The sequence below is a fragment of the Dermochelys coriacea genome, chromosome 1 (assembly GCF_009764565.3).
Source record: "Dermochelys coriacea isolate rDerCor1 chromosome 1, rDerCor1.pri.v4, whole genome shotgun sequence".
Classification (NCBI taxonomy): domain Eukaryota; kingdom Metazoa; phylum Chordata; order Testudines; family Dermochelyidae; genus Dermochelys; species Dermochelys coriacea.
In genome coordinates, this window is record NC_050068.2 from 48,279,660 (window position 1) to 48,305,222 (window position 25,563).

The following is a 25,563-nucleotide window of genomic DNA, read 5'->3' on the forward strand; positions in this document are numbered from 1 at the left end:
ACCAACTTCTGTTGGTAGAAGTTATAAGATTTCAAACTGTTGAGTCTGTGTAGCATGAAAGCTTGTACCTTCCACCAGCAGAATTTGGCTCAATAAAAGATAATCTCACCGACTTTATATCTCAGGCAGCCTCTGTTTCCATATGTAATATTTAAAGACTCTAGGAATTATTAACTGTTATATCTGTTTTCAATATGAGATTAACTAGAATATCTACTCTGCTGTCCTTTTAGTAGTGTTGGCAGGTCTGTAGCTTCCACAGGATCCTTCTGTGAGAGAGCAGCAAAATCCCCTCTACCAGCACTTCTAAGGTAGTGATTACTAGTGCTTTCACAAAAAGAAAAGGAGTACTTGTGGCACCTTAGAGACTAACCAATTTATTAGAGCATAAGCTTTCGTGAGCTACAGCTCACTTCATCGGATGCATTCGATGAAGTGAGCTGTAGCTCACGAAAGCTTATGCTCTAATAAATTGGTTAGTCTCTAAGGTGCCACAAGTACTCCTTTTCTTTTTGCGAATACGGACTAACACGGCTGCTACTCTGAAACCTAGTGCTTTCAGTTAGCATTTTGAGGTATTTCAACACTGCACAGGATCTGTGGGACCCAGGCTTGTGGACTTGGTGTTTCCAAGCCTGCACTTACGTGCCCTGCTGCATTGTAAACTTGAATTTACAATTGCTGGACCTAGATCTCAGCCATACTAATATGTCTACACTGCACTACGCAGACCTTCTGACTCTAGTCCATTAATTGAAGTGCATCCTCACTGCAAAGTAACAGAGCTTGAACCTGAGTTGCAGCAGGACTCTGGCTCTGATCCACTCGTCTATCTAGGTTCTAGGATCTGGGTCCTGAGTGCTTGCTGACTCAGTTGGACTGATTTGTGAGAACTGATGGGGGGGGAGGGAAATTGGGCTCAAACCAGAGTCTGAGACCAAGTTTAGTGTGCAGTGTAGATATGCCCTTGAAGGGGAGAGATAATTTTATTGAAGAAAGGCATGTTTGCAAATAGTTCAAATTATGGTCTTACTGTCCACCCAACTGAGAGAGTGATCATTTCTGCTGAGAATTTGAAAGTTGCAAAGTTTTAAGAGTGACCTTACTCAATGTTACGTGAAATACCCATAGCCCGACTAGATGGAGATGGTTGATTGGGAAATTACAATTTAAACAAGCAGCTGCAAAGTAATCTTTTTGTTACAGAAACTTTCCTTTTATGGCAGTTTAGATGGATTTACTGTTTGTTGTTTAAAAACCACCAGCTAAATTACTTGTAAGCTGCACAGCCGGCTAATAAGGGCTGTGCTGCTGGGGAGAGGTGGCCAGGAAGAGGCACCCTTCCCATGGCCCGCTCGGAGCTGTCACGGCCGGAGAGAGGTGCCTCTCCCCTGGCTGGGCCCCAAGATGCTGTGGAGAGAGGGGGGGCTTGGGAGAGTTCTCTCTCTCCCCAGGGCAGCCTGCACCCCAAACCTCTCATCCCCAACCCCACTCCAGAGCCCTCCCCCCCACATTCCAATCCTCTGATGCAGCCCACTGCCCCAGCCCCGAGCCCCCTCCCACACTCTGAACCCCTTGGCCCCATCCCACCACACATCACCTCCATATTGGTGCACATAACAAAATGCATTCTACGCATGCTCGTAAAAAATTATAGGGAGCACTGAACACCAGTTCTACCTTCTCTCTCCTTCTCCTCCTCCCCCCGCACCCAACATACAAAAACAAACAACTTTTCACTACTCTGTCTGAATCTTGACTGATGGGTTGGGATCTCTCTCTCTTCTTTTAAAATAGGCAGCGGTGAAAATTAGTATTTTAAAAATGGTGGTGTCTTTTTGTTCATTGTCTCCTGCTCTTGGCTTTCACTTCTCTAGTCTTTTTGTTTGCAGATTTCAGAATTGTAAATTTCAGAGGTAAATTTGTAAGTGTATCAGACATGAAAAAAGAAAGGGCAGATAATGGAGTCACTTTCTTGTAAAACAGTGGTGCAGCAGACTGTGGCTGAGTATGACTTTACACGGGGTACAATTTATACTGTTGAACAGCTGTCCCTTCAATTCACCAATCCTGGGGTGCCTTTTACAGTGCTTTGCTGTGAGAACTACCACTCCTGGCCAGTTCACACACAGCCTCTAGCATGCAAAATAACTCCCAACTTAATTGCATGAATGTTCTGGCCAGCCACTCATGACTTACATACAAGGCAACACCAGCAACTTCCCAGGACCAGAAATTCTCCTAGAAATGTGCATCTTGTACTGAACAGCTCTCTACTGTACAATATGAATTCATATAAAGTCTGTCATTTCATCAATGGAAAATCGTAGAATCATAGAACTGGAAGGGACCTCGAGAGGTCATCTAGTCCAGTTCCCTGCACTCATGGCAGGACTCTAGATATGCACAAACTTTATCTCAAGTGGAGGTTCCCCAACACTTCCACCCAAACACATGGGTTTAGATAGAAGTTTAACTACAGAAAGATAGATTTTAAGTGATTACAAGTAATGAGGCATAAAGGCAAAATTGGTTAAGAATCAAATAAATGATGATATATAAACTAATTCCTAACCTAGCAAGCTAAATGGATTCAAAGCAAAGATTTTTATCTCACAATATGCTTACAGCAATCTGTATTGATTGAAAAGGCTCCCAGCCAGGACCCCTTCCCCAGTTCAATGATGCCTCCTTTGTCTTTCAAGCATTGTAGCTGCCATGAGTAGAGATGGGGGGAGCCTAGGTGATTTGAAGGCCATTGTTTCTCCTTCTTATGCTCTTCTCCCCTCTTTGAGGATTATCTCCAGCTGGGGTTCAAGCGACAACTAATCTGCTTACATACCAACTCCCAGCTGTTCCACTGTCAATATGTAAAGTTCTTGCTCACAACCTTCTTGTCAAAGAATGGTCACTTACCTAGGTGATAGTTCATCTGATTATGCTGATACCTGGCTGAGGTACCCATATGTCTGTGTCTGAAAAACTGGTTTGTGCCTGTTTTTCTTAAACTGGGAGCATGTAGAATCTTAACTTGATGTGCAGTGTTGATACACACATTTTCCCAGGACAACAATTTTCAGTAGATCTTATAAGGCATACTTTGTACAAAATTTATTGTAGTCCTGTAAAAAGAGTAAATATAGGGTATTGTGTGTAACACAGACAGTTTATATTCATGAAATGGGTTCACAGGTGTCCTTTTTGATACAAGTGGCAGACGTTTCTGCGGTGGCTCAAAAAATCCCTGCTGCTGACACAAGTGGGTGGAGGTTAATATGATGGAACGTGTTAGCTTTTAAAAGTCTGGTAAATTTTTCTCTCTCTCTCCCCTTCAGAGTGAGTGTGTGTGTGTGTGTGTGTGTGTGTGTGTGTGTGTGTAAGAAAATTACAAAGGTGGCAAAGTCGAGCAGTCAGAATTAGGAAATGGTAGAGTTAAGATTGCCAGTTCATGTGTTATGATAGTCCTTAATTACATGATATACTATTTTTCCACGGGATTCCTGCCTCATTCAGTATGCAGGATGGACCTGCTCTGGGAGTGAATTAGGGTTGTCTCATTAAGGAGGCTATTGTTTGTAGGAACCTGTCTCATTTTGTTGCGCAAGTTGCAAGGTATGTAATGAATGAGGCAAGGGATTGTGGAAGGAGAAAAGACAGTCTTATGGACAGAGAAAAGACAGCCAAGTTGGATGCTGCTCAGGAGAATTTAATTCTGTTCCCGTGTGATTAAGGGCAAGTCATTTACTAGACTTATCGGAGATCATCAGCAGTTTTTTTTCTCATTCTCATTCCCCTTGAGACTTTGGGGTCTGATTTGCTTAAGTGCTGAGGACTCAGCTGCAGCTGAAGTCAATGGAAGGTGTGATTTGAACGCATACAATGCTAAGTAGTCTGAAAAAATCAGATTCCAGGTCTCAAACTGGGCACTCAAAATTAATGGATACTTTTGATCTTCTGTCTGTAAAATGGCAGTAATATTTCTGCTTCACTTCACAGGGAGATTGTGAATGTTTGTGAAGCATTCAAATATTCATAGAATCATAGAATCATAGAATATCAGGGTTGGAAGGGACCCCAGAAGGTCATCTAGTCCAACCCCCTGCTCAAAGCAGGACCAAGTCCCAGTTAAATCATCCTAGCCAGGGCTTTGTCAAGCCTGACCTTAAAAACCTCTAAGGAAGGAGATTCTACCACCTCCCTAGGTAACGCATTCCAGTGTTTCACCACCCTCTTAGTGAAAAAGTTTTTCCTAATATCCAATCTAAACCTCCCCCATTGCAACTTGAGACCATTACTCCTCGTTCTGTCATCTGCTACCATTGAGAACAGTCTAGAGCCATCCTCTTTGAAACCCCCTTTCAGGTAGTTGAAAGCAGCTATCAAATCCCCCCTCATTCTTCTCTTCTGCAGACTAAACAATCCCAGCTCCCTCAGCCTCTCCTCATAAGTCATGTGCTCTAGACCCCTAATCATTTTTGTTGCCCTTCGCTGTACTCTTTCCAATTTATCCACATCCTTCTTGTAGTGTGGGGCCCAAAACTGGACACAGTACTCCAGATGAGGCCTCACCAGTGTCGAATAGAGGGGAACGATCACGTCCCTCGATCTGCTCGCTATGCCCCTACTTATACATCCCAAAATGCCATTGGCCTTCTTGGCAACAAGGGCACACTGCTGACTCATATCCAGCTTCTCGTCCACTGTCACCCCTAGGTCCTTTTCCGCAGAACTGCTGCCGAGCCATTCGGTCCCTAGTCTGTAGCGGTGCATTGGATTCTTCCATCCTAAGTGCAGGACCCTGCACTTATCCTTATTGAACCTCATTAGATTTCTTTTGGCCCAATCCTCCAATTTGTCTAGGTCCCTCTGTATCCTATCCCTCCCCTCCAGCGTATCTACCACTCCTCCCAGTTTAGTATCATCCGCAAATTTGCTGAGAGTGCAATCCACACCATCCTCCAGATCATTTATGAAGATATTGAACAAAACGGGCCCCAGGACCGACCCCTGGGGCACTCCACTTGACACCGGCTGCCAACTAGACATGGAGCCATTGATCACTACCCGTTGAGCCCGACAATCTAGCCAGCTTTCTACCCACCTTATAGTGCATTCATCCAGCCCATACTTCCTTAACTTGCTGACAAGAATGCTGTGGGAGACCGTGTCAAAAGCTTTGCTAAAGTCAAGAAACAATACATCCACTGCTTTCCCTTCATCCACAGAACCAGTAATCTCATCATAAAAGGCGATTAGATTAGTCAGGCATGACCTTCCCTTGGTGAATCCATGCTGACTGTTCCTGATCACTTTCCTCTCCTCTAAGTGCTTCAGGATTGATTCTTTGAGGACCTGCTCCATGATTTTTCCAGGGACTGAGGTGAGGCTGACCGGCCTGTAGTTCCCAGGATCCTCCTTCTTCCCTTTTTTAAAGATGGGCACTACATTAGCCTTTTTCCAGTCATCCGGGACTTCCCCCGTTCGCCACGAGTTTTCAAAGATAATGGCCAAGGGCTCTGCAATCACAGCCGCCAATTCCCTCAGCACTCTCGGATGCAATTCGTCCGGCCCCATGGACTTGTGCACGTCCAGCTTTTCTAAATAGTCCCTAACCACCTCTATCTCTACAGAGGGCTGGCCATCTCTTCCCCATTTTGTGATGCCCAGCACAGCAGTCTGGGAGCTGACCTTGTTAGTGAAAACAGAGGCAAAAAAAGCATTGAGTACATTAGCTTTTTCCACATCCTCTGTCACTAGCTTGCCTCCCTCATTCAGTAAGGGGCCCACACTTTCCTTGGCTTTCTTCTTGTTGCCAACATACCTGAAGAAACCCTTCTTGTTGCTCTTGACATCTCTTGCTAGCTGCAGCTCCAGGTGCGATTTGGCCCTCCTGATATCTTTCCTACATGCCCGAGCAATATTTTTATACTCTTCCCTGGTCATATGTCCAACCTTCCACTTCTTGTAAGCTTCTTTTTTATGTTTAAGATCCGCTAGGATTTCACCATTAAGCCAAGCTGGTCGCCTGCCATATTTACTATTCTTTCGACTCATCGGGATGGTTTGTCCCTGTAACCTCAACAGGGATTCCTTGAAATACAGCCAGCTCTCCTGGACTCCCAGATGATATTATAGAGATGATATTATAGTGATGAGTTTCATAGAAAAGCCCATGAGGAAATTAATAGTTCTGTCTTCAGAAGAGGGTATAGTAAACGAAGTCTGGGGACATGCACTGAACAACAGTGAGGGGAAAAAAAACTATTGAGTAGCAGCTCATTAAACGAGTTCTGTCCATCTTGTGAACTGAATGAATCAGCGGCCTGTGGAAAACCTATTCTGTGATGATATAATTAAAGACAGTATCATAATGTGCATATTTACTATTATGCATTAGGAAATGCCTATGCAACCTTAACTCTTGAATGCTTTTCTTTGTAACCTTAATGGTTTAATGTATTTTGTGTTATATAGTCTCTAATCTTGTTTTGTTTTTGGTTGCCACTACACGCTGCATTGAAGTTCTCAATGAACTGTCCACAGTGGTGCCCAGAGGTTTTCTAAATAGTTAGTTAATTTAGAACCCAGCAATGTGTATGACTAGTTCAAGGTGCTAGGATCAACAAGAATGTGTGCTCTGCTGGAGAGAATCCCATAGGAAGATGTATTGAAAAGACTTGTGACTATTCATCTTCTCTCTAAATAGGGGTGTGTGTGTGTAATAGAGGTGTACAAGAGATGTGTTGTATTTGAGCCCAAGACCTCAGTAAAATGGAAAAAAAAAATTATCCAGATATATGGATACTGAGAATATTCAGGTTAGGTAGGATAAAAAAAGCCAACTGGCTTCACGAAGAAGCTTCTGTATGGACATGTTCTATAACTGTGTACAATAGGGGAGTTTTGTATCTTCCTCTAAAGCATCTGGTCACTGTCTCAGAGGATACTGAACTACATGGGACCATTGACCTGATTTTGTATACCAATTCCTGTGTTTCTATGTACCAGTTCAGGTATTGCCATCTCCTGGTTATGATTTGGAAACCATTGCTGTTTCTGCAATCTTCTCTCCCAGGCGGAGGAATGTTGGGTTATCAGTATGTGTTTGCCAGATTATAGGTAAATCCTATAAATCTTGCATATGAAGAGCATGACCTTCAAAGTGGAAATGCTTTTCTTTTTGGGTTTGTAGGTAATCTCAGATGCTCTTTTGCTTGATTGATCCTTTCAATTTTGAGTACTTTAACTGATGAGCTTCAGCTTATTTCTTTGGAAGTTCATCATGCAGCTGTTGTGGCTTAACACCTTTTTTCTGTGGTAGGGGTACATAATTTTTTAACCATTTGGAAAGAGCCAGAAGAGCGTATATTTTGGTGTAGAATCCGTGCAAATAAATTAACCTTCAGACCTGTTAGCGGTGGACTAAAACTCAGCTTTAAACTACTAGAGCTGTATTATCCTGTCAGTCTCCAATACACCTCTACCCCTATATAATGTGACCCGATATAACACGAATTTGGATATAACGTGGTAAAGCAGTGCTCTGGGGGGCATCAGCGTGTCTGGCTCCAACACGCTGCTCTGAGGGTCTCGGGGGCAGTGGTCAGGGGACAAGGAGCAGGGGGGCTTAGATAGGGGTGGGGTCTTGGGAGAGGTGGTTAGGGGCAGGGGGTCTCTGGAGGAGGTAGTCGGGGCAAAGAATGGGGGGGTTGGATGGGTTGGGGGTTCTGAGGGGTCAGTCATGGGGCAGGAAGTAGGTGGGAGTCAGATGGGGGCAGGGCCAGGCTGTGCCTCCCTACCTGGCCCTCCATACAATTTTGAACCCAGATGTGACACTTGGGCCAAAAAAATTTGCCCACCCTTGCATTAGGCGTTCTCATGTCTTCCGCCTATTTTAATCTCGTTTCAAATTGTGTGCAGTATAGACTAAGTTTAAGTTGTCTCACTAGTTGAATTTTGGAAACATTGTAACTGCATTGACATTTTTTAAACAATTAAAAAAAATTGTTAGCATTAATACAGTATTAAAATACCATTGATATGGTGGCAAGTAGTTCACAGCCATGGAAATGAAAGGCATGGACAATCCAAGAAAAACTGGAAGCTTTGGATAGACTGAAATCAGGAATGAGCCAAGTGAAGGTCTCAAAAGAATTAGGAGTGGGGGAATCAACATTAAAAGGGTGGATCAAAGATGAGGAAAAATTACGATCAGTGCTAGTTGAACTGGATGAAAGTGAAGGCCTGGAAAGGAAGCTAAAAACTGCCCAGGATAACCAACCAGATAGAGCAGTATTTACATGGTTTACCCAAGAATGCTCCGACGGCACACCAATTTCCTGTGACATTTATAAGGAAACAAGCAGAGAAATTGCAGAAGGATCTCTATTTTAGAAGCTTGGACAAGGACGTTTCTGCACATCAAGGTAACAAATTTAAAGCTAGCAGTGAATGGCTTAATACCTTTAAAAAATGTCATGGCATTCGGCAAGTCGCAATTTCAGGAGAGATGCGGTCCGCAGATATAAAAGCTTGCAACAAATACCTGCTAAAGTTACAAGAGATCATCATCGAGGGTGGCTATGTCTCGGAGCATATCTATAACGCTGATGAAACTGGCTTATGTTACTGTATGGTACTGGAGAGAACGCTTGTTTCTAGGACCAAAGAACAAAAGGCTGAAGGTTTTAAGGTGATAAAAGAGAGAGTGACAACACTTTTCTTCATGAATAAAACTGGTACACACAAACTTAAACCTCTGTGCATAGGCAAATCCAGGTCACCTAGGGCTCTCCACCATAAGAACATGGATTCGCTTTCATTCATTTATCGCTATTCAAAAAAATGCCTTGATGACATCAGATATTGTCGAGGAATGGTTTAAGAAATATTTTGTACCAGCTGTCCGGAGCCACCTACTCAGACAAAACCTGGAGCCAAAGGCAACTGTCCTGCCCCCCCCCGCCAGTTGAGACCTTAACTAGCAAAGACGGGAAGATAAAGGTCAGCTACCTTGTTAAGAACACGTCGTCCAAAATACAGCCCCTCGATCAAGGCATTGTAGCCACATTTAAAATGAACTACTGTAAAGCCTTAGTAAAGAAAATTGTTGAGGACAACAGTAGCATAACGGATGTAATCAAGAAATTGAATTTGCTGGCTGTATTTAACTAAGGCGAGACAGCCTGGCTAGGAATCACTCCGTCAATGATAGAGAAATGTTGGCATTGTGGTCTCAGAAGTGCTTTAGTCACTGAGAGCGACGACAATCAAGATGAGGAAGAAGACGAAGATGAGAACAACTTTGAAGGTTTTACGGAAGAAGAGGCCATGAGTCTACCGGGAATTTATGGCTCAAACTCAGATAGCTGATGTTCAAGAATTGATGGAGGTGGATTCTGTGTGTCCAACCTATGAACGACTTACAGATGTAATATAATTCATAATGTTGTCCCTCAACAACCTGGTGCCTCAGAAAATGTCTAACCCTGAGGATAGTGACGAACTCTCAGAGCCACCGCCCAAAGCTGCTGATGTGGTTGTAAATGGTCTTAAGTGGTTAGACAGCCAGGATGTGGATAGACTGCTAATACTGCAGTTAAAATCCATAATTGATCTTGCAAAGAAGAAGGCTCTCAGTAGCATGAAGCAACAAAATATGGCAAGTTATTTTTAAATTAAAAAAATGTTAAGGAGTGTATCTTAAGAAAGCATCTTGTACCCCCAAAAAAGGTATTTACCATTTTATCATTGTCTCTAAAACTTGATTACTTTACCTTTTTTAGCTTTATTTTAACTTTTCTATAAGCAAAAACTCTTACCTTCAAAATGTTTTCAAACTACAGTGTGTTTAATAGTTAACAGTTCATATTACAGTACTTAACAATCTGTGTATAACACAGTTGGCTAAGTGACAAAGTGGCTCATGCTTCTATTTGCTAAAATACCAAAATCCTTTCTTACAACAATTTGTAAGGATGTGTAATTAAAAGCTTTTTCTGATATTTTATGTGAATTTTGCCTTTTCTTAAGCATTACATGCAGACCAAACGATTGATGTATGATGAAACCTAACCCACATGGTTGCATTTAGCAGTGTTTCGTACCAGTATTAATACACTGTATCTTTTAAGTAAGCTTATAAAATAATTGTTCTAATTAAAGAAAGGAGATACAATGTAACCATTTTAGAACAGATTTATTTACTGCATATACCATGTTAGTTCTAACAAAAATGATTTGCTGACTACTAACAGAAATGCTCGAGGCCAAAGCAAGTTCAATATAACGCGGTTTCACCTGTAATGCGGTAAGATTTTTTGGCTCCCGAGGACCCTATTATATCGGGATAGAGGTGTCACTTGAAGAGTAGCTATATGGAACTTGCTGCACACGTTTATGGAGTATTAAACTCTTGATGTTGATCTGAGGCCTGTTTTTTGGGATCATTTTTCTTAATCCTGCTTTAGTTGAACATTGAGGGCCACATTTAGGACAGTTTTTGTTTTCAGAGATTGATAGTTTCCAAGGCGGGAAGGGACCATTGTGATAATCTAGTGTTCTTGCTATATAACACACCATAGAACTTCCCCCAAATGATTCCTTTTGAACATGACTTCAATATAAATCAATATTGGATTTATTTCTTTTTGAAGACGGGAGAGATCCCAGAGGACTGGAAAAGAGCAAATAGAGTACGTACAGTAGAACCTCAAAAGTTACGAACAGCTCGGGAATGGAGGTTGTTTGTAACTCTGAAATGTTTATAAATCTGAACAAAGGTGGTAGTTCTTTCAAAAGCGTACAACTGAACATTGACTTGAAACAGCTTTGAAACTTGACTATGCAGAAGAAAAACGTTGTTTTAACCATTTTAATTTAAATGAAACAAGTACATAAGCAATTTCCTTACCTTGTCAAATCTTTTTTTAAACTCCCTTTTTTAATAGTTCAGATTTAACACACTACTGTACTGTATTTACTTTTTTTTTGTCGCTGCTGCTGCTTGATTGCATACTTCCAGTTCCAAATGAGGGGTGTGGTTGACTGGTCAGATTGTAACTCTGGTGTTCGTAACTCTGAGGTTCTACTGTATTTATAAAATGGAGAGTAAGGAGAAGCTAAATGAATTCTTTGTATCGGTCTTCACTGTAGAGTATGTGGGGGAAGATTACCATACCTGAGCCATTATTTTTAGGGACAGATCTGAGGAACGGTCCCAGATTGAGGCGTCAATAAAGGAGGTTTTGGAACAAATTGCTAAATTTAATAGTACTGAGTCACCAGAACAAGATGGTTTTCATCCAAGAGTTCTGAAGTAACTCAAATATGAAATTGCAGTACTACTAACTGTGGTATGTAGTGTATCATTTAAATCAGTTTCTGTACCTGATAACTGGAGAATAGCTAATATGACGCCACTTTTTAAAAAAGGCTCTAGAGATCCTGGAAATCACAAGCCAGTAACCCTAACTTGAGTACCAGGCAAATGAGTTGAAACTATAGTAAAGAACAGAATTATTAGAACATGGATGAACATGATTGGTGGGGAAGAGTCAACATGGCCTTTGTAAAGGGAAATTGTACCTCACCAATCAACTAGAATTCTTTGAGGGAGGGGACAACCAACATGTGGACAAAGGTGATCCAATGGATATAATGTACTTGGACTTTCAGAAAGCCTTTGACAAGGTCCCTCACTTAAGGCACTCTCTTAAGCAAAGTCAGCAGTAATGGGATAAGAGGGAAGGTCCTCTCATAGATCAGTAACTGGTTAAAAGATAGGAAACAAAGGCTAGGAATAAATAGTTTTAATAATGAAGCGAGATAAATAGTAAGGTCTCCCTGAGATCTGTGCCAATAGTGTTGAGCATACTAATAAATGATCTAGAAAAAGGGGTAAACAGTGAGGTGGCAAAATTTGCAGATAGAAAATTATTCAAGAAAGTGAAGTCCACAGGAGACTGTGAAGAATTGCAAAGGGTGAGTGGGCAACAAAAATGGCAGATGAAATTCAATGTTGATAAATGCAAAGTAATTCACATTGGAAAACATAATCCCAACTGTACATACAAAATGATGGGATTTAAATTAGCTGTTACTGCTCAAGAAAGGGAACTCGGAGTCATTGTGGTTAGTTCTCTGAAAACATCTCCTCAGTGTGCAACAGCAGTCAAAAAAAGCTAACCACGATAGGAAGCATTGAGAAAGAAATCAATAAGACAGAAAATATCATAATGCTGCTGTATAAATCCAGGTATGCTCACACCTTTTAATATTGTGTGCAGTTCGGGTCACCACCTCTCAAAGATAAACTACATTTGGAAAAGGATCAGAGAAGGGCATCAAAAATGATTATGGGTATGCAACAGCTTCCATGTGAGGAGAGATTAATAAGACTGGGACTGTTCAGCTTGGAGAAGAGATGACTAAAGAGGGATGTGGTAAAGGTCTATAAAATCATTAATGGTTTAGAGAAAGTGAGTAAGGAAGTGTTATTTATTCCTTCACATCACAAAGAGCTGGGGTCACCCAATGAAATTAATAGGCAGAAGGTTTAAAACAAACAAAAGCAAGTACTTCACATCATGCACAGTCAAGCTGTGGAGCTCTTTGCCAGGGGATGTTGTGAAGGCCAAAATTATAGCAAGGTTCAAAAAGGAATTAGATAAGTTCATGGAGGATAGGTCCATCAATGGCTATTTGCCAAGATGGTAAGGGATTCAATTCTATGCTTTGGTTGTCCTTAGCTTCTGATTGCAAGAAGCTGGGAGTGGATGAGGGGGTGGATAACTTGATTGCTTGTTCATTTCATTCTCTCTGAAGCACCTGGCATTGGGCACTGTTGGAAGGGCTAGATGGATCATTGTTCTGACCCAGTATGGCTGTCCTAATGTATGGAGTTATAGAGCAGTCAGCTTAATTTAAGTACTCTGGAAGATTATGGAGCAAATAATCAAACAATCCATTTGTAAGCACTTAGAAGATAAAGTGGTAAGTAACAGTCAACATGAATTTGTTGAGAAACTCACGTCAAACCAACCCAATACCGTCAAACCAACCTAATACCCTCTTTGACAGGGTAACAAGCCTGGTGGATGGGAGAGAAGCAGTAGATATATCACATCTTGACATCAGTAAGGCTTTTGGTGCAGTCTCTCATGATCGTCTGATAAGCAAAATGGGGAAATATAGACTAGACATATCTACTATAAGGTGGTGCATACTGTTTGGAAAACTGTGCGCAGAGGAGTTATCAGTCGTTCACAATCAAGCTGGAAAGGTATATCAAGTGGGGTTAAGCTGAGATCCTTCCAGGGTTTTGTTCTGTTCAGTGTTTTCATAAATGATTTAGATAATGGCATAATGAGTACACCTATAAAGTATGTGGAAGATACCAAAGTGGGAGCTGCTTTGGAGGACAGGATTAGAATTAAAAATAACGATAAACTGGATCATGTGCATGGCTGCCAGAGATGTTTTTCCTTTAGTGGTATCTGTAGGGTTGGCTCTGGCGCCCCCTGGAGCCATGCACTTATGCACTGGTGTGCAGGGCGCTGCTGGCCCCGCACCCACCCAGTTCCTTCTTGCTGCTCATAACAATTACAAGGTTAGTTGTCAGAGTAGCAGCCGTGTTAGTCTGTATTCGCAAAAAGAAAAGGAGTACTTGTGGCACCTTAGAGACTAACAAATTTATTAGAGCATAAGCTTTCGTGAGCTACAGCTCACTTCATCGGATACATTTGGTGGAAAAAGCAGAGGAGAGATTTGTCTGTGGATTTTCTTGGACTTTTATGTGTACATAGTTTCTAGTGTTAGTTAGTTAAAGGTCCCATCTGGGCTGTTGTCCAGGGTTGGGGCATGTCCCGTTTCCCGTGCTTCAAACCGTGTGCAGCCTGTCACAAGCTTATGCCAGCGAGCGACCCTCATATGAGCTGCTTAAAGTGCCTTGGGGAAGCTTACATCAAAGAAAAGTGCAGGATCTGCAAGGGCTTCAGGCCACACACTCTTAAGGCCAGGGACATGCGTTTGAAGGGCCTGTTAATGGAAGCTGCCGTTCGTCTGGCTTCGGAGCTGTGTTCCAGACTCAGGACGGAGCACATCGGCCTTAGTGCAGAGTGCTCCATCGGCACCGGGCTCTTTCCGGCGCCGTTCTCATTCCTCCATGCCGAAGAAGAGGCACAAAAAACAGCATGGCAATGTGGTGCTCCCTGGGGCTGCAGAGAGGCAGGCAGGAAACTCCTAACAAAGCGAGACCCATGCCAGGTTTCTCGTCTTTTCGAGAGCCACAGTTGGTGGCAGATACGCCTGCTAGGACACTCAGCTCTGTTCGGGACCCACTGCTGACTCTTGGGAGCAGTAAGGGACCCCTACATCTTTGAGCCCCCTCGATACTGGAGGCTTTTCAGGTGGCAAAAGGCCTCCTATCGCTCCTGGCCACCCATGCTTAGAGACTCACCCATCAGCGAAGGTGGTCACCTTGAGAGGGAAGCTCTTGATGGGGCTCCCTAGTCAGCTTTGTCCCAGCACAGGTCCTTGTCCTGTTGCCGGATCTGTGACATTGATCTCCGATGTCATAGCACCAGTCACTGGCTTCTCGGTCACAAGACCCCTCAGAACTGCTCCCCATTACCACGTCCTACATCTCCAGCGCTGTGGCAGTGGTTATTAGCTCCCCGCCACCAGTCCCGGGTGTGGCACTGCTCTCTGCATCACACATGGCAGGAGATGGTAGTGACGGCTCCTCCGGGGTCACTGAGGGAGGAGTGCTCATTCGAGTCTGGAGAGGAAGCTACCCCTCCCAAGTCATGGCACTGACATTGGCTGTACGCACTGGACTTTGCTGCAGGTCTGTCAATGGCTTGGCTGCCAGGGTAGTGGCTGGCGCAATGGCCTTATTGGACCTCGTGGTGGTTCCCACCGATGCCAGGACTATTTTCCCAGCCATGGTCCTCAGTAGTCTCGTAGAGTGGACTCAGGTGCCGACCTGGCCACCACTGCTGGAGACCAACTCGGATCTGGAAGTCAGTACTGAAACTGCAACAGCCCCGGTGCCATTGACCCTGACTATGGAGGAGGAGTCAGCCTCTCCTATGGTGATGGCCTCTTCCTCATCCTCTCCAGATGAGGCTGTCGCGGGGCCCGCCAACTTGCTGCTGCTGGATGTTTTTTGAGCCCACCAGGAGCTGCTCAAACGCATTACCTCGAACTTGAGGTTGGAGGCTGAGGAGATTAAGGAACCTGTGGACAGCCTCATTGATATAATTGGCTGCGGCTTTTCCCTCTGAGATGGCACTCCCAGTATGACAGGGTACTCAAGCTGGTTAAGGCACTGTGGCAAACCCAGTTTTCTCTGTCCCCAATATCTAAATGGGCAGAGAAGTAGTACTATGTCCTTGCCAAGGACTATGAGTACATGTACTCCCACCCTCTCCCAGGGTCACTAGTGGTCTCAGCCTCAACGAATGATACAGGCAGGGGCAAACTAGTGCATCCCATAAAAATAAAGATGTTAAAAAGCTGGACTTATTTGGGGCAGAAGTTTATTCGACAGGCAGCCTATCTCCCACCAGCAAGCATTGTTGGAGAGATACGACTTCAATATCTGGAACCCAGTGGCCAAATTTAAGGACTCCCTGCATCAGGAGGCGAGACAGGAGTTCATGGCTATCATGGTAGAGGGCAAGGAAGTAGCCAGTGCCTCTCTCCAGGCTGCCGTGGACACGGGCAATTTGGCGGCAAGGTGGATGGTGTTGGCAGGGTCTACATGGTGCAGTTCGTGACTAAAATCCTTGGGACTCTCCCACGAGCTGCAGCAGCTGGTCCAGGACCTTCCTTTCAAGGGCAATGCTCTGTTCTCAGAACAAACTGATACCAAGTTGCATGGACTGAAAGATTTGAGTCACTCAGTGCTCCTTGGGCCTATACATGCTGCTGGCCTCATGGAGGCACTTGTGGCCACAGCCACCTCCTCCTAGGTTCTTGGGCCCACCTCCCCAAGGTCTCTATAAGAAAAGGGATCGAGATTATAAACGCTGTCAACTCACTCTGTCCGCCCCAATTTCCCAGTTGGGCTCTGCAAGACCCCCTGGTGGGTGTTTTATTTAGTTTTATTTAGTTGGTTTTATTTAGTCTGAATTGGCTTCTGTCAGGGCTTTTCCCTGAATCATTTTAAATACGTCAGCCTGTCTGTTAGGGTTGTATTTTTGTCTGTAGTCACTGAGAAGAAATAAGTTGGCTACCCCATCCTGATACTCTCTAAACCACAACTTTTTCTTCAAGAAAGTGGTGGAGAAGGAAGTTTTTTTTTTCTTTTTTAAAAAGTGGGAAATCTTTTTTTCTATGGGTCCAAGGATGACTGTAGGGTTTCTAAATCTTCAGTAGGTGACTTTGGTTCTATGTTGCTATTTTTGAAAAGGTAAGTGTATTGTTGCCCCAACACATAAGGATCCTGTGATGGGGCACTTGCACACTGGACTCTAAGGGGTTAATAGAGCCCTAGGGAGGCTGCTTAGGGGGTAGCCAATCAGAAAAGTGCTGAAGGGAGCAGCCAAGTAGGCCCATATAAAAAGGGAGCTGCAGGGCAGAGGAGGGCAGTTCTCTACTGGGAGAGCAGGGAGGAAGGACTGTGTCTCTGGATGGTTGAGAGACAGAGCAGTGCTGCTAGCAGGGACCAGGAGAGCGAGAGACTGCTCTTGGCTGGCTGCTGGGGTTTGCAGGCTGAGACCCTGAAACGAGGGCAAAGAGCACAAGGAAATGGCCAGACAATTTGTTGTCATAGCCACTAAGGTAAATGGCTGAACAGCACAGTGCAGGTCCCCAGGAACAGGGGAGCGCACTATGTGGCATGGCCAGAGGGCTGTGTTGCTGAAAAAGGTGCTGCAGTCCTTACAGAGACATGGCTCTTAAAGCAGGAGTGACGGTGGCGAGGCACCACCCTAAGAGGGCGCACTAATGTGCAGAGCTAATCCCCACGACAGCCAGCAGGAGGCGCCACAGTGGTGAGTGAACCCCATCACAGATCCCTTCAACATATTCATAAAGGATTGGGGGGAAAAAGGGGTAAACAGTGAGATGCCAGATTTGCAGATGATAGAAAACTACTCAAGGTAGTGAAGTCCAAAGCAGACTGCGAAGAGCTACAAAAAGAACAATTGGAGTTGCAGCTAGCCAGGGATGTTAAGAGTAACAAGAAGGGTTTCTACAGTTACATTAGTAAAAGAATGGTTGGTTAGGGAACGTGTGGGGCCCTTACTGAATGGGGGAGGCAACCTAGTGACGGATGTGGAAAAAGCTAATGTACACAATGCTTTTTTTTGCCTCCGTCTTCATGAACAAGGTCAGCTCCCAGACTACTGCACTTGGCAGCACAGTGTGGGGAGGATGTTACCAGCCCTTTGTGGAGAAAAGTGGTTCAGGACTATTTAGAAAAGCTGGACGAGCACAAGTCCGTGGGGCCGGATGCACTGCATCTGAGGGTGCTAAAGGAGTTGGCTGATGTGATTTCAGAGCCATTGGCCGTTGTTTGAAAACTTATGGCAATCGGGGAACGTCTCGGATGACTGGAAAAAGGCTGATGTAGTGCCCATCTTTAAAAAAGGGAAGGAGGAGGATCCGGGGAACGACAGGCCAGTCAGCCTCACCTCAGTCCATGGAAAAAATCATGGAGCAGATCCTCAAGGAATTAATTTTGAAGCACTCAGAGGAAAGGAAAGTCATCAGGAACAGTCAGCACGGATTCACCAAGGGCAGGTCATGCCTGACTAATCTAATTGTCTTCTATGATGAGATAACTGGCTCTGTGGATGAGGGGAAAGCAGTGGACATGTTGTTCCTTGACTTTAGCAAAGCTTTTGATATGGTCTCCCATAGTAGGCCTGCCAGCATGTTAAAAAGGTTGGATTGGATGAATGGACGATAAGGTGGATAGCAAGCTGGCTAGATCATTGGGTTCAACGGGTAGTGATCAATGGCTCTGTCTAGTTGGCAGCCGTTATCAAGTGGAGTGCCCCAAAGATCTGCCCTGGGGCCGATTTTGTTCAATATCTTCATTAATGATCTGGAGGATGGCGTGGATTGCACCCTTAGCAAGTTTGCAGATGACACTAAACTGGGAGGAGTGGTAGATATGCTGGAGGGTAGGATACAGAGGGCCCTAGACAAATTAGAAGATTGGGCCAAAAGAAATGTGACAAGGACAAATTTAGAGTCCTGCACTTAGGAAGGAAAAATCTCGTGCACTGCTACAGATTAGGGACCGAGTGGCTAGGCAACAGTTCTGCAGAAAAGGACCTAGGGGTTACAGTGGACGAGAAGCTGGATATGAGTCAACAGTGTGCCCTTGTTTCCAAGAAGGCTAACGGCATTTTGGGCTGTATAAGTAGGGGAATTGCCAGCAGATCGAGGGATGTGATCATTCCCCTCTATTCGACATTGGTGAGGCCTCATCTGGAGTAGTGTATCCAGTTTTGAGCTCCACACTACAAGAAGGATGTGGAGAAATTGGAAAGAGTCCAGCGGAGGGCAACAAAAATGATTAGGGGGTGGGGCACATGACTTATGAAGAGAGGCTGAGGGAACTGAGATTTAGTCTGCAGAAGAGAAGAATGGGGGGGATTTGATCGCTGCTTTCAACTACCTGAAAGGGGGTTCCAAAGGGGATGGATGTAGACTGTTCTCAGGGGTAGCAGATGACAGAACAAGGAGTAATGGTCTCAAGTTGCAGTGGGGGAGGTTCAGGTTGGATATTAGGAAAAACTTTTTCACTAGGAGGGTGGGGAAGCACTGGAATAGGTTACCTAGGGAGGTGGTGGAATCTCCTTCCTTTTAGGTTTTTAAGGTCAGGCTTGACAAAGCCCTGGCTGGGATGATTTAGTTGGGGATTGATCCTGCTTTGAGCAGGGAGTTGGACTAGATGACCTACTCAGATTCCTTCCAACCCTGATATTCTATGATCTCACAAAACTATTGGACCGGGCAACAAAATGGCAGATGAAAATCAGTGTTGTTAAATGCAAACTAATGCATGTTGGAAAACATAATCCCAACTATACATATAAAATTATTGGTCATTGTGGATAGTTCTCTGAAAACATCCATTCAGTGTGCAGCGGCAGTCAAGAAAACTAAAAATGTTGATCATTAAGAAAGGGATAGATAATAAGACATAAAATATCATATTGTCTCTATATAAATCCATGTTATGCCCATCTCTTGAGTACTGCGTGCAGATGTGATTGCCCCATCTCAAAAAAGATATATTGGAACTGGAAAAGGTTCAGAAAAGTGCAGCAGAAATTATTGGGGGTATGGAATAGCTTCCATATGAAGAGAGATTAAGACTGGGACTTTTCAGCTTGGAAAAGAGGTGGCTAAGGGGGCGGGGTATGACAGGTCTATAAAAATCATGTTTGGTGTTGAGAAAGTAAGTAAAGAACTGTTGTTTGCTTCTCATAATACAAGAACTAGGGAGTTACCAAATAAAATTAATTGGCAGCAGGTTTAAAACAAAAGGAAGCGTTTTTTCACACAGTACACAGTCAACTTACGGAACCCTTTGCCAGAGAATGTTGTGAAGGCCAAGACTATAACAGGATTCTAAAAAAAAAAAAGCTAGATAAATTCAGGTAGGACAGGTCCATCAATGGCTGTTAGCCAAGATGAGCAAGGATGGTATCCCTAGCTTCTGTTCGCCAGAAACTGGGAGTAGATGACAGGGCATGGATTATTTGTTCATAACTTGTTCTGTTCATTCCCTCTGAAGCACATGGCATTAGCCACTGTCAGAAGACAGAATACTGGGCTACATGGAACTTTGGTCTGACCCAGTCTGGGTGTTCTTATGGTCTTAGTCTACCAGAGTCTTGGCTTGTTCACTGAAAGGAATCCTAGAAGAGATTTGCAAGGTAGTAAACTGGTTATCCCTGGATTCTTTTTAGGCATTGAAGTCTGGAAATTGTTCAGTCTGTGGATGTTGCCTTCGTGTAGTGGGAGCACATGCTTTTGAATTTTGAGTTGGTTGGGATAATTATCCAGTATGTATTGGTGCATTGAATGCATAAAAATAGTTTTAAAAAATAAAGATGTTTGTCACTTACCAATCCAGAGGGTCTGTACATAATGGTTAATTTTTCTGATGCTGTTGCTTAATGTTACTTATTTAAGTTTTCTGTTTCATAAGATATGTTCCTATGGAAATGTAATTTGACAAACTGAAGCTTGAGAGAGGCATCCATAACCCTTCCTTGTTGGTTGCTTTTTGTCAAAGGAGGGCTCAATATCTAAGTTCCCTCTCAGCTGCTTGGCCACGCAGCAGGCTACAGAGGCCTGTGTAGATGCAGTCACAGGAGTCTGGGGAGATGAGAGGTAGGTGGGGAGGGGAGCAAGTTGGGTTGTGCAGGGCTGCTGTGGGGAGAGGTGCTTATTCTCCAGCCCCGGGAGCTGTTGCTGGCGGGGAGAAGCACCTCGCCCCCGGAGCTGCTACCAGTGGTGAGAGGCCTGGGGGAGTCCTCTGGCCCCAACCCTGGGGCACCCTGCACCCCAAACTCCTTCAGCCCCGGCCCCACCTCAGAACCCTCACCTCCCAGCTGGAGCCCTCTGCCCCAGCCCTCAGCCCCCCCCCCCCCATGTCCCTCTACACTTTGAATCCCTCAGCCCTGGCCCCATCCCAGAGCCTTAACTCCCCACACCTCAACCCTCTGCCCCAGCCCTGATACCCCTCCCACACTCTGAACCCCTCGGACCCTCCCCCATGTCACCTCCATATGGGTGCACATAAAATTCATTCCGCACATGGATATAAAAAGCTAGAGGAAGCATTGCTCAATATGCTAGTCTTGAATGGTAACAGAGATGGAGAAACACTGTATATAGGTTTCAGAGTAGCAGCCGTGTTAGTCTGTATTCGCAAAAAGAAAAGGAGTACTTGTGGCACCTTAGAGACTAACAAATTTATTAGAGCATAAGCTTTCGTGAGCTACAGCTCACTTCATTGGATGCATTTGGTGAAAAATGCATCCACCAAATGCATCCGATGAAGTGAGCTGTAGCTCACAAAAACTTATGCTCTAATAAATTTGTTAGTCTCTAAAGTGCCACAAGTACTCCTTTTCTTTTTGTATATAGGTTAAAATTCTATTTAAAAAAACAGGCTACCCCTTTCCCCAAAAATCAAACCGATAAAACTGTTGCACTGTGAAATGAAAATCCAGCTTGCAAGAGGATGTTTAACCTTTCCATTGACCCTATGGGTCATGTCTGCCAAGTGCAGAATGGAACTTTCTCTAGGCTTCCTTCTGACCATCAAGCTGAATGTTTTCATGTGAAACTTAACCAGCCTTAAGAAAAGGAGTACTTGTGGCATCTTAGAGACTAACAAATTTATTAGAGCATAAGCTTTCGTGAGCTACAGCTCACTTCATCGGGTGCTCCTTCCTGACCTTGTTACCAAGGTGAAACTTTCTAAGGATTACTATCACTCACGTAATTCTTCATAGGTTTATTTGTCATCCTAATTGTCAGGGTCAGTGAGGATTGGTTTCTCTGGCTTTTGTGGGAGTTCTGTAGTGGAATGTGATAAACAGTTCAAAATGAATATTTAGACAATTTAGGTAAATGCAGTCATAAGTTGCATGATGAAACAAATTACAATTATGTTTGTTCTTTCTAGGATATATTTATGTTTATAACAAGGCAACTGAAAGGATTAGAAGATACAAAAAGCCCACAGTTCAATAGATATTTTTATTTACTTGAGGTAAGCTAAAATTATTACTATTTCTTTTTCTTACTTTTTCAAGTTCTCGTAATAACTGCTGTACCCTGTTCTTTCCCCCCCCAACACAGAATATTGCTTGGGTCAAATCTTATAATATATGCTTTGAGCTAGAAGACAGCAATGAAATTTTCACACAGTTGTACAGAACGCTGTTTTCTGTAATAAAGTAAGTATATTCTGATTGATGTTTTAATTATATATTTCAGGAAAACGATTCTAATGTAAACATTGAATCTGTATATATTCTGCTTGCTCATTAAAGTTTTTAGTCTGGATATTGTAGTAATCAAAGCTTAACATTTCTGTTTTAAGAATTCAGTTTATTATACTTATGCTGCTGTCTAGGATTAAAAAAGTATATGTTCTGCCTTGTTTTTCAGATAATACTTTGTGGGAAGATTCAGTTACCCATCTCCACTTTCCAAAAATCTTGGTGATATCAGAATGTATTAGTGTTTGAAGAACAACTACTGAATATACAAAAGCTTTAAAAATTTAGTTGTGTGTTTTATTTAGATATTATCTTAGGTCAGAAGTGTGGGAAATATTTCTGAGATAGTATATGAGAGAGTAGAAAATGAGAGCTCACTCTGGCTCTACTCTTTTGGGTTTTGTCAGTATAATATCCTTAAAACAAATTAAACTGAAACAAACTTCCTAGGCCAAAATTTAGAAACCACTTCTTTAGGAAATGCTCCTTTAAAAAAAAGGAACTGTTTTTGCATTCACTGCCTATTGCTTTGGCATTGCCTTGTGATTAGAGGTAGTACTTTGTAATATAGTACATATATTTATATACGCTGAGAAATTCTACTTTTAATTTCAGCAATGGTCATAATCAAAAAGTACACATGCACATGGTGGATTTGATGAGCTCTATCATTTGTGAAGGAGATACTGTGTCTCAGGAGCTTTTGGATACAGTTTTAGTTAATCTAGTGCCAGCACATAAGGTAAGCCTTAATAGCTGTTGAATTTTACGGTTCGGTCATGTTGAAACTTGATCCAATTTACAGGGCAAATTGTGAGATGAATTAATCCACTAAATTTACTTGGTTTAGCCTTCATGATTCAATTTTATGTAAAACTCAGTGACGTTTCATTGGGTTGTCATGAAATGAAAATTTTTTATCTTGGTTTTTAACAGTAGCCTAATGTTGTAAATATTTTTCTTTGTAAACTTTATTTGAATTGTGACTTGTCTGAAAGATAATTGTTTGTGACATCTTTATTTAAGTGGTATGTGGGTAGTAAGAACCTTGCATAAATATATTTTCCTTTGAGACCAAGGTTGATACTGTTAGTTTTATTTTTAATGATGTTTTTGATTTTATAGTTGTACATGTGTGAACAGGCCCAAGTACCATACTTTTATAAATGGGGGGGGGGAGAGGTAGGCAAAATTAATCGAATTCATGATTTTTGCCCTTGAATTGACAGTGTTAGTGACTAAGTGCATCATAATGTATTCTCAACTTTGTTTGTGACATTAGTAAAAACATTAGGAAAATGATGGAACATGAAGTACTAAAAGGATGGATGCTTTACTTTGATAGCTTACATGCAATCATACAGTTATTATTAGGCAAACTGGGAAATGACTGTTTTAGACTTTTATCTTGGGTATACATTAGCACCCTTGGTTTTTTAAAAAAGAAGGAAAGCCGGATTTGTTCTGAGGTACAAACAAATGTATGACGTTGTCTCGTGGAACTTTGGATACAAGATGTAACATAGATAAGACGATGCAAAGTTATATAAGTTACAAAATTCAGTTATCTCCATGTAAGATAGTTTTGGAAATGGGACTACTTTAAAGTTTGGACAGCTTTGGATGTACTCAGGGGAGAACAGTGTCATTTGAAACTAAACTATTTTTTCAAGAAAAGAGGCTTCGGTGTTTTTTAAATGTTATACTGCTACAGACAGGCTACAGTAGATGGATATGTGAAAGATTTTGATTGTCACTTCCAAGTGCTGCCTGGTATTCTTTTTTAAGCCATTTTATATTTTTTTATGGGTAAATTGATTTCAGCAACTTCAGAACAGTATGTAAGAGAGCATGGTTCACTGGACGGAATGCAGTCAGACTTTTAAAGAGGTGCTCTTTGACAGAATAAAGCAAGGTAGTACAATATTCTGTACACCTCACCTTTATGTATTCAACATAGAAAATTAATTAATAGGAGAGGAATTTCATCATCATCATCATCATCATGGCAAACCTCAAAGGGACATGGGCCCCTTGCAGACTGAGCAATACCGGGATTAATGAGAAACAGAGTTTAAGTGGGTGAAAAGATTGTCAATAAAAAACAATCTTACTATTCAAGGCATAGAGAGAGCATCTAAGTTGTTGTATCAGTCTTTTTTGACTGAAAATATTCAAATTGCATTCTTACACCCAGCTATATTGTATGTAATTTAAGCGATACCAGTACTTATCTGTGACAAAAGAATTGGCCCCAAAATTTCTGGGTACAATTCAGATTTACTAGAGGAAACCTCAGGGTATGAAAAATATAAAAGCAAGACTAAAGACTTTTTCTTCAATTTGGAATTTCTCTTTTTTGAACATCTGTCTTTTATTTGGGGTTTTGTGCCACATTAATCTTTAGACTTTACAAATTATTCTCCCTCACTTTATGTAAAGTTTTTCCTGCATCTTTAGAGAGAGTTCAATATGTTTCTATGAAAGTTCTAAACTTTTATTGAATAAAAGTAGTTTGTTTGACTCTTATAGAATAAAAGTTAAAATATTCAGTGAAGATTGGATGTATTATTGAGCACTGTGCAGGCTGGTTTGAATAGGAGGATCTCAGATGGGCATTTTGGAAGTTGATAGTGGATAAAAGCAAGGTATTGGCAGGAAAACCCCTGAATTGTGTAAGGCTTCAACTCTGGCTTTTCTTCCTCCTTTTGCTAATAAAAGGTGGCCTTTTTAATTACACTAATGTTAATTATATACAGGGCTTCTGTGTTCTGGGGTTTATTAGTTTCGGTTTTTGAAGTTTATTTTATCAAATTTTCAGTAGTAGAAATCCAAGAATTTGGGTTTTGGGGGGCTTTTTTTTTGTACAATATACATTACTCATTACAGAGGTATATACTGTAATGAGTAATCTCTTCGTATTGTTCTGAAGTGTGCTTTAATTTTTTTTTAACATTTCAAACAGCACTACATTCAAGTGTACTAACAAACCTTTAATGCGCACCAGCAGGGTCTATCTGGACCAAAAAATGCGCAACATGATGGTACGCTTTTGAAATCACACCCCTGTATTCCTCATTAGTATTCCATATAGATGAGCCTTTAGATACAAGTAACCATTTCTGCTCTTTCTGATCTTTAGTGGATTAAACACTGATTTAATTTTTTTGTATTGTGCGTTTTTACTGGTTAAAATCACAAATCAGAAGCCCTAAATACATGCGCACTAATGGTTGCAATTATTTGCATAATTTGCATCAGTATGTTCTGAGACTTGTATGTATGTGATCTAAGTCTGTTGTGCTCTAAATCTGCGAAATACAGGTCTGTATTTTACATTTGGTTATTCAGCCAGTATTCTGAAATTTTTTTACACAGATTTTAGGCTTCATAGTCAATACAAGTGATGTATTTATATTTCATCACAAAAACTTAGTTAAGGTGAAGCCTGAGATTGAAGGCACATATCAGTAGTTTAAATGTCTATTACTTTACAAAAATGTTTAATTTTTTTAAAAAAAAAAAAGCAAAATTCCTCAAAGGATAGAAAACCAAGAATTGAGGTTGCATTATTCCA

General features: G+C 42.2%; 1 protein-coding gene across 2 annotated transcripts in view; it reads left to right on the forward strand.

The window, feature by feature from the left end:
- Positions 1–25,563, forward strand: part of PDS5B (PDS5 cohesin associated factor B) — a 260,336-nt gene that overhangs the window by 55,618 nt on the left and 179,155 nt on the right. For both annotated transcript variants that reach the window (XM_038410765.2, XM_038410755.2), the window contains exons 4-6: positions 21,668–21,754; positions 21,844–21,941; positions 22,602–22,728. In XM_038410765.2, the coding sequence (XP_038266693.1) occupies positions 21,668–21,754; positions 21,844–21,941; positions 22,602–22,728 (312 nt within the window). The remainder of the gene's footprint in view (positions 1–21,667; positions 21,755–21,843; positions 21,942–22,601; positions 22,729–25,563) is intronic.